Source organism: Sinocyclocheilus grahami, unplaced genomic scaffold, assembly GCF_001515645.1.
Source record: "Sinocyclocheilus grahami isolate Dianchi unplaced genomic scaffold, SAMN03320097.WGS_v1.1 scaffold408.1, whole genome shotgun sequence".
In the NCBI taxonomy this organism is placed as follows: domain Eukaryota; kingdom Metazoa; phylum Chordata; class Actinopteri; order Cypriniformes; family Cyprinidae; genus Sinocyclocheilus; species Sinocyclocheilus grahami.
Window position 1 is genome coordinate 1,096,469 of NW_015505587.1, and position 9,619 is coordinate 1,106,087.

General features: G+C 37.4%; 1 protein-coding gene across 1 annotated transcript; it reads right to left on the reverse strand.

Moving 5' to 3' along the window:
* Positions 1–2,016: 2,016 nt before the first annotated feature.
* On the reverse strand, positions 2,017–7,456 carry LOC107550840 (metastasis-associated in colon cancer protein 1-like). The gene is made up of 5 exons (XM_016232242.1): positions 7,297–7,456; positions 5,599–5,765; positions 3,332–5,382; positions 3,055–3,243; positions 2,017–2,856 (listed from the first exon to the last, which is right to left on the reverse strand). Exons 2-5 carry the CDS (start codon positions 5,714–5,716, stop codon positions 2,617–2,619), a joined length of 2,598 nt encoding a protein of 865 aa, XP_016087728.1. The 5' UTR covers positions 5,717–5,765; positions 7,297–7,456; the 3' UTR covers positions 2,017–2,616.
* Positions 7,457–9,619: the final 2,163 nt, after the last annotated feature.

The following is a 9,619-nucleotide window of genomic DNA, read 5'->3' on the forward strand; positions in this document are numbered from 1 at the left end:
TTCCACAGTATTTTTTATTTTTTTGTGTTACATTTTTGGGTGAAAGTGCCCTTTAAGGCGAAAATAATCTATTTCTCAAAGATTTCTCAAAAATGTTCACTTATTAGTACTACATAATCATGACTTGGTAAATGACCAAATTCAGCTTAGCCAAGCTGAACTTTTAGAGGGTGACACTGAACACTGAAACTCTTAGCAGGATAAGGCCTAAGTAAACACACAAGTTAAATAAGCAACAGATACCATAGGAAAGGGTGAACAATATTTTAATGATCGCATGTTTAGGTTGGGAATTTGAAGAAACTATGTTTGTGTGTGACTGAGAGCCAGAGGCGGACAAAGTACACAACTCCATTACTTGAGTGAAAGTACAGATACTGCTGGTCAAATATTACTCCATTACAAGTAAAAGTTATCAAGACAGATTTTTACTTAAGTAAAAGTACATAAGTACTTGCTTTTAAAAGTACTTAAGTACCAAAAGTAAATTTCCTTTTTTATGTCAATGCACTGTTTTATTGTTGTACGTAGTAGTACTTGCAATACTTCTGAAGCAACTTAGAATACATTACACCTGCTGAATACACTGACTAGCTTGTAGTATCTTTGGGATAAAGAGCTTTTAGAATGTTAAAAACCTATGGGGGAAAAAAATTAACAGCCCTACCCACCCCCACAAAAGCAGTATGGTAGTGATCTCACACAGCTCTGGACACATCTATGTGTAGCCATTCATCCACATTTGAACAGATTGGACAGTGAAATTGCTGTAAATATAGACTGATAAGGAAGAAATAAAACATCAAACCTGCTTTAAAACCCAGCAACACAACTGTAGCTGTATAACTTTACAACAGCAACACTACTTTAACAAAATACAAAACAGCAAGACTTATTTCACATCAAAACAAAATGTTTAAAAAATGCTGTCTTATCGCTCTCGCTGTACTTTGATGTCACACACAGAACAGTCTGTGCAGTGCCGCTTCAGTCAAACACCTTTTGTGTTTTATTAGGAGACGCATAACAGTTCTTCTGTGGCTTTATAGGTAATATTTTCACTTACACAATTTAGCAAAATCAGACAATATTGTGTCTAATATAAACCACAATATTAACTTCTTATTATTGAATTGTTGTAAATAAATATCACATTTGCAGCTGGTCAGTGCTCAAAAAATGCTGGGAAATCACTTCATGTAGCCCCAAGAGTGATTACTGATAAACTGTCTGAAAAAAAGAAAGTCATGTTTTAGAGAAGAAAAAAAAATCACCCACTGATTTTCAAAGCTGCTACATAGTAACGACTTTCTACTTCGAGGACCTTGATAGAAATGTAGTGGAGTGAAAAGTACAATATCTGTCTTTCAAATGTAGTGAAGTTAAAGTCATAAGTTTCCAGAAAAAATAATACTCAAGTACAGATACTCAAAAAGTGTACTTAAGTACAATACTCAAGTAAATGTACTTAGTTACTGTCCGCCTCTGCTGAGAGCGCTTGAGATCTCTAAGCAACGGACAGTACTTCACATAGTTTAGCATGGCTGAAGGCTAATGAGCTTTATCAGTATCCTGTTTTGTAAATGAGGCTGTGACACTGAGGTCACTAGAGAACCCACTGGTATCCACATAATGGCATCATTTTTAAAGCAATGAAAGGAAGTGACAGATTTAAGCCCGAGTTGCACATCAACGCACGACTCAGAATGCAATGCAGACATGTGTATGATATGCTACCTGTTGTGCAATTCCCATTCAATCAAATGATACGATCTTTTAAACAACATTTACTCAAGTAATTTCAAGATTAAAATACTTTAAAACATATTTTTATTATTATCTTTGCCCTTCAGTATAGAGCTCCTTCGTGACATAAATGGTTACAGTTTAATTATTATAACAAATCTCAAAAGTGTTTTAGCATTAAAAATACAGCAATACAAAATTGATTTTTAAAGACTGTTCTAACACAGGAAAAGTTTGCAATTATACAAGGACCCTCACTCTTAAACACTGTAGTTAGTACATTTAAAATGACAACTAGAAAAACACAAAATATAAAAAGAGATCAATACAATTTTCCAGTATACCAAAGATGTGACATTAGATGTTAAACCTAGTAAAATGGTACATCCTTGGATACTGAAATCAATATACTGTACACTGACAAATAATAAGTCACATTCCCAGAGGGCCAAAATGTATGTAACACATACAACTTCAAATATTAAAATGTACTGATAAAGACACTTACAATTCAAGCAAAACTGTTTAACTAAAACAAATAAAGGAGGTAACCTTGAGGCAGTTAATCTAGAATGTTTCAGATTCAATCTCTATCACAATTAACGAACAAATCTCCTATTTCTCTTTCCACCAACAACCCTTAAAAGCATTAACATTGCATAAGGGACTTTGTAACAACTCAGACAACAGCTTTCACATTTTCATTGTCACAGCGAATACACACATAATATACAGACAGGTATACAATAACATATATTCAGTACTTTTCCAAAAAAACAGATGCCATCGAGGGTAGATGCCACCTAATGTCGATATTTATCACGTCAAAATAATATGGCACAGCTATCGGTATGAACTCAGCAGTATCACCTAAATATGAAGTGCAGGTGCTCCAAGAGTCGTCTCCAAATCTCTGAAGAAGGCGGAAGCCCTTAGAACCTCCATGCAGTTGACAGTGATGAGAGCTCCAGTAATCTGTCTCCACTGCTTGGTCACTGGGCTCTTCATCTTATCCAAGGCCAGGTGAAGGTCCTGGATCATATCCCTGTAGCCATCCCCGTACCGTTTACTCCAGGCATACAGGAAGTCATATGCAGGCTTCCACATTGACTATTGAAAGAAGTAAAATAATAAATCAAAAGTATATTTAAATGTTGACATCACAAATGTCATGACTAGGATTGGGTTAGACCTTATTCTGTAGATCATGTCAATGATAACTGATTAATATAATATTGTAATAAAATGAGCAAGGTATTTAATGATTGATAAAAAAAAATGTTACTCATGTTTGGGATTTTAGCTCACCTGGGCACTAACTTCTCCATTTTTCCCTTTGTGTGGCGCCTCATAAGCAGCAATCTGGGCATTGGAGAGCTTCCCGACTCTCTCAGCAAGTTCCCGCCATCGCACTCCCAGCTCAACTGCTGTGGATAGAATCACTATATCCTGGATGAGATGGGCTACTACACCTTGAACATCAATCTTTAACAGCCCCTGTGGGGAATATAAATCATTAATAAAACTAGTTTTCCTTTGAATTTTGTTGTACACATACATTTATGTCAGAATAAAAGATGCATACTATGATAAGCTCATGCTGGAACTTCTTCTTGATCTTCTCTGCATGACAGTCTTCCTTGAGCTTTTCTAGAACACAAGCCACCTTCTCTGCCTCTGTTTCAGCATGTCTCCTGGAGATGGCGTTAACGGAGACCTCCGAGTAACCGAGAGCCTCAGCGAAGGTTCTCCAGGACTTGACGTGCTCTGTGACCAGGGTCTGAATAGCAGAGTACATGTAGGTAAGTTTTTTAAAAGGAATTGTCATATTGTCCAAGAGGACTGGTGTGGTGAGCTTAATTCCAGTGAAGTCAATGACTTGATCCTTGGTTATGACCTTCAAGTTCTTACAGTGCACCAAGCCAACTCTTCCTCGAAGAAAGCCAATGTACCATTCCTTAACCTTCATCTGACCTAGAGATCTAACAGTTTCCTTAGAAAGCAAAGCAATCGTATCACCTTTAAAGTATTCCAGAAGATATTCCACTCTCGGTTGTCTGAGGATCGATTTCATTGCTACCCCATACCAATGCAAATCTACAGGTCTGTCCTGAAACTTCTGGGTAAGGATTTCTGAGATTGATTCCTCAGGAATGGGCGTGGAACGAGTCACTTCCCTCTGCCGATCTGCTCGCCTGTGGTTGTGTTTTTCTGACCTTAGAGGGGCAGCTTCAGGGGAGGTAACACAGAAATCTCCCAAAGTGAGACTTTTCAGATCCTTCACTTCAATGCTGAGTTTGAAGGGACACATTTCACCTCCACTCACCTTGACCAGATCTAATGGTAAATGGAGCACTTTTCCTGCTTTAAGCCGATCCTGCTTAACCTCTTTATTCAGATCCACTGGTTTCACTTCGAAGTTTGAATCCAACACTCTAGAAGCAATGTGAAGATCTTTTAGGCCATGTGGGTTGAACTGATGCTTTCCCCAAAGCTCCAAGACAACAGGGGGCAGGTTCCTGTCACCTCTCTGAACATCAGAGAAAGGGAGGCTGGGTGGAATATTATCATGGCTCGATATGAACAGCACCACTTTGAGCGATGGGTGTATGTGCTTGGGACCGTAGATGGCCACCGTAATATGTCGATCCAAGTAATCCCATACTGACATAGCAGGTTGCTCCAAAACAGTGGCCTCGGCAGCAGTTATGACGTACATGCGTGGTTTTAAATCAAAAAGCTTAATCTGTAACACGTCATTGTATATGTAACAGTCTTTTATCTTCTGATAAGGTCCCTCCTTCCTTTGAGAGACTAGACCTACAAATGAGGTCAAGACGTGGCTTGTGGGGTCACTTTTTACTTTGGCAGCCATTCTCATTTCTAGCGAAATGCTCCCCGAAACATTATGGTTACTGAGGCTGACCTCTAAAAGAGGGCTCAGAGTTGTGGTGTAGTTGTTGTTAATTCCAGTGGGAGGATCAAGGAGTACTCTGAGGCCAATTTCTTGGATCTCACCTGGGGGGATATGTCCCTGAGGAATATGGGCAGTGATACTGGAGTCTGCTAACTGCACAGAGCCTCCATTGTGGTCAATCTTGCAGAGGATTTGAATGTCTGTGGCCTGAGTCTGGGCCCATCCAGGACTTTGTTTCATTCGGCTCAGGTCCAAACAAGACCTGGTTAGCTGCCTATGACTCAACCAAGCCATTTTGTAAGCTTCTCTGTCATTCTTCAACCACTCAAAATCAGGATTCAGGAAGGGTTCTTGAGAGTTGAGTCTCATCGTCCGCTTGTCTTCCTTCTTCTCAAGGTTGTCAAGTATATCTGAGGCACTTCTCCACCTCCCAGATCGGTTTAAATTGTTTTGTCTGGGTGCTAAAAGATGAGCAAAGTTTGTTTCATCTGAGGATGTGCTGAGTGAGTCCTCATTAATATCGTCAAACGGAGATAGGGGATCCTCTTTCAGCATGGACACCCCAGAGTCATAAGTGCTGGCGTGGACGATTTCATTTAAGAATGGATTTGACCTGCCCAGCTGATTCCAGAAGGGGTTGGTAGTTTGTTTTGGATTTTCAATTTCATTTGGTAGGACGGGCCACTCTGAGGTTTTCCCCATCTCATAACCGTAGCCCCCTAAGAGAAGAGAAGTTATCAAATGTCAATGGAGAGCCAAGAAAAAATTCCCAATATATTTGTTAGGACAATTAGATCAGTTTGAATAGTATATTTGTGAAGCAAATATAACATTTTGAAAAAATATTTTGACATTATTATCAAATGCATTAAAATAGAATGGATGGATAAAATAATGGACAGAGAGAGAGAGTGAGCTCATTTTTGCATACTTACCATGAAGGTTGTTGTTGTTGATGGTAACATTCTCATCTATATCTATCAGTGTCCCCTCCGATCTACTTCGAAGCAGATTCCCCGCACGACTGTTTGACTTTATTTTTGCGGCTGCCATTTTGAATATCCAAGATCAAATGACAACAGTTTTGTCTCTAATGTCAAAGCTATTTAAAAAGAATAAACAAATTAACATTAGAAAATATAATTTTACACTCTTAAAAATACGTTTTTAATTGTAGCAGTTCATTAAGGACCTCTCTTATCAAGACCATGTTTGCTATATTATAGTGTTCTTGAGTTGCCTGATTATTAGAGATTCATTTATTGATGTTTCATTATATGTTCTTCAGGACAGTTCTCATCCAGTATACTGTATATGCCAGATCCAGTATATAGCCTTTAAATAAAACCATTCTTTGTGTCCAAAACAATCTCCTTGAATTGGTTTTATACTAGTTTAACCGATATCATTCTACAACAGTCTAAGAAATCATCTGACACTCACTTTCTTGAACATAACATATCATTTATGTTTTTCACATATATTCATCTTTAATTTCTTATTAATAATTTGAGTGATGCATTGTTTATTTTAACAGTAAACAATCATTAACAGATGTTTACAAATACATAAGTAAAACTTTATGCATAAACAGTCTCAATGAGTCAATCAGTGAAACTTCTCTTGTTGTTTTGAATCATTTCTCTGGTCATAAGTCTCTGAATCATTGTCCAGTATCCTCTCTGTCTGTCAGTCTCTGGCAATGACTCATTAAATGCGTATTATGCAGTGGTAATGCATGAAAACAGGTCTGTCTTGCCTGAATATCAGTGTGTCTTTTACAGAGCTTTGTCTCCTTGGTGAAGGGCTGAGTACTCTATTCAAATCAACAGGCGCTAACACGCCCTGCATCAGCCACGTCACAATACACCTGTTTGTTTTTTAAGGCATGCAAACGTCACCCCATATTAAAAACGTAAACGTTCTATTCTACTGAGAGTTTCTCTATTAAATAAATGCATTTAATAATTTAAGGATTAGCCTATTAAAACGCCATAGATGTCACGCTGTGCTCCAACATGCACACACAATCTATTTAAATCAAAACACGTGAAAGACTTGATGTGGTCAAATACTTCTTTTTTATATTCATGCTTAGGTTGGACAATCATTTCTCTGGTCATAAGTCTCTGAATCATTGTCCAGTATCCTCTCTGTCTGTCAGTCTCTAGCAATGACTCATTAAATGCGCATTATGCAGTGGTAATGCATGAAAACAGGTCTGTCTTGCCTGAATATCAGTGTCTCTTTTACAGAGCTTTGTCTCCTTGGTGAAGGGCTGAGTACTCTATTCAAATCAACAGGCGCTAACACGCCCTGCATCAGCCACGTCACAATACACCTGTTTGTTTTTTAAGGCATGCAAACGTCACCCCATATTAAAAACGTAAACGTTCTATTCTACTGAGTTTCTCTATTAAATAAATGCATTTAATAATTTAAGGATTAGCCTATTAAAACGCCATAGATGTCACGCTGTGCTCCAACATGCACACACAATCTATTTAAATCAAAACACGTGAAAGACTTGATGTGGTCAAATACTTCTTTTTTATATTCATGCTTAGGTTGGACAAATAGCCTATATACCCTAAATAAAATATTTTTAAACTATTTAAACTTAAAACGCTTACCTGGAACATGGTAGTTTCCCCACTCAGTCCTTATGCGAACTTTTTAATCGTCGGGGAGTGTCACCAACTGTACACCTTACACTTCTGTGTGCCTCTATCTGCTTGAACAGTGGAGAAGTGCATACTGGGAAACGTAGTACCAAACTGTCAAATAGTTGCATTGAACGTCATTCCCAGGTTCTCAATTAGACTCCACCACCCACAAGCCTTCTCTTTATGTGCGCAAAGAGCGTTGCAGCTCCTGAAACTGCATGGACAAAGTGGTTTCGGTATGCAAATTCATGAGAGGAAAAAAAATTATTATATATTTTTATAAATTAAAAGTGAATAAACTACAGCACTTCAAATGTATGTCAGGAAATAACTTTTTTTATTTTTTTTTATTAATAGCTGAAACTCAACAAAGCCAATTCAGGATGAGAAAACAACGTTTTCTAAAAGTATGCTGTATAAAATTGATGAAATTATCATTATATTTTCAGATGTTGTTCATAAAGGATTTATTTGTTTATAGCCATTTTTGATGTAAATAAAATTACCTATTCACACAATTCACATTTATGTACCGTTTTATTTCAAATAGGCCTACGCCTTTATGTTTTCCCCTCTTAGGTCATTCATTAATAAAATTGAGAGGCAGTTTTTTTGGTTTGAAAAAAGAAATGCATGATCGAAACTACATTTTTTAAATGTTGTATTCATTTTCATTTATTTATTATATTGTTTACATTATGAATTTTAAATGTCATTGAAAGTGCAATGTTTGTGCACTCAAACGTTTATAGCCATAATATTATCTAATAAGATCACAGGGCATGCTTTCATAAAATTTTTTACATTTTTATTTCAAGATTCAAAGCAAGATTGACTCCTGGAGTCCAGTAACATCATATTAAACTATATTTTAAGGCTCATTAAAACGATTGAATGTCGGTGACCACCATCTAGTGGTTAACTTTAGCTAGTTCAGCTGTGAATTCATGGTAAAACATGGTAACCCTTTTGATTTAACAATGTACAAAACTTTTTAAATAATTTATTTTCAAAGTCAAAGTCAAAGTTTATTTATAAAGCACTTGTTTTAAAAACAGCAAGTGTTTATCAAAGTGCTGTACACACATAAAAGAATAAAAATGTCAAAGATACAAACAGTCAACAACACAAAAAAGACAATAAGACACCATAAAACAATAGAAGAAAGCAGCTCTCATGTAGCGTCAAATGCCAGACTATAAAAATTAGTTTTTAGGCTAGATTTAAAAACAGCAAGTGTTTGAGCCTGTCTAATGTAGAGGGGCAAGCTATTCCAGAGCTTCGCGGCCGCCACTGCAAATGCCCGGTCACCCCTGCTCTTCAACTTTACCCGTGGGACAACTAAAAGCAAATGGTTAACAGACCTAAGTGCTCTTAGCGGAGCATACAGCTTAATCAGGTCGGACAGATATTTAGGTGCTAAACCATTAAGAGATTTAAAAACAAATAGCAAAATCTTAAACTGAATCCTAATATGGACAGGTAACCAGTGAAGAGAGGCAAGAACGGGGGTGATGTGTTCCCGCTTTCGTGTACCCATCAGCAATCGAGCTGCCGCGTTCTGGACCATCTGCAGTCTGGAGAGAGAGGCCTGACTAATACCTATATAGAGGCCATTACAATAATCCAGACGAGTTGAAATAAAAATATGGACGATTCTTTTAAAGTCTTTAGAAGACAGGAAAGATTTCACCTTGGTGAGTTGTCTCAATTGGAAAAAACAGGATTTAACTACCAAGTTAATCTGTTTGTCCAATTTAAAATCACAGTCTATGATAACACCTAATTTTTTTACATAGGGCTTCACAAGTGGCTTCAATTCACCAAGGTCCAAATCTGATAACTCACAAGTACCTCCCAGCGTAAACAGTATAACTTCTGTTTTATTTTAATTAAAATTAAGGACATTTAGTGCCATCCAGGCCTTAATTTCTTCAAGACACTGCAATAGGGGTGCTAAAGAGCAAGTATCTCTTCGTTTCAAAGGTAGATCAATTTGCATATTGTCTGCATAACAATGAAAAGTAATACCAAATTTCCTAAAAATATGTCCTAAGGGGAGCATATACAGGGAGAACAAAATAGGCCCCAAAATGGAGCCCTGGTGGACCCCACACGTGAAAGAAGCAGTTGAGGAGACAAAGTCTCCAAAGAGAACTGAGAAAGTTATTTCGGACAAATAGGAACTAAACCATCCCAACGCAGTACCCTTAATGCCAACATATTGTTCTAAGCGTGTAATCAAGGTCTTATGGTCTACAGTATCAAATGCAGCCGAAAGGTCTAGTAG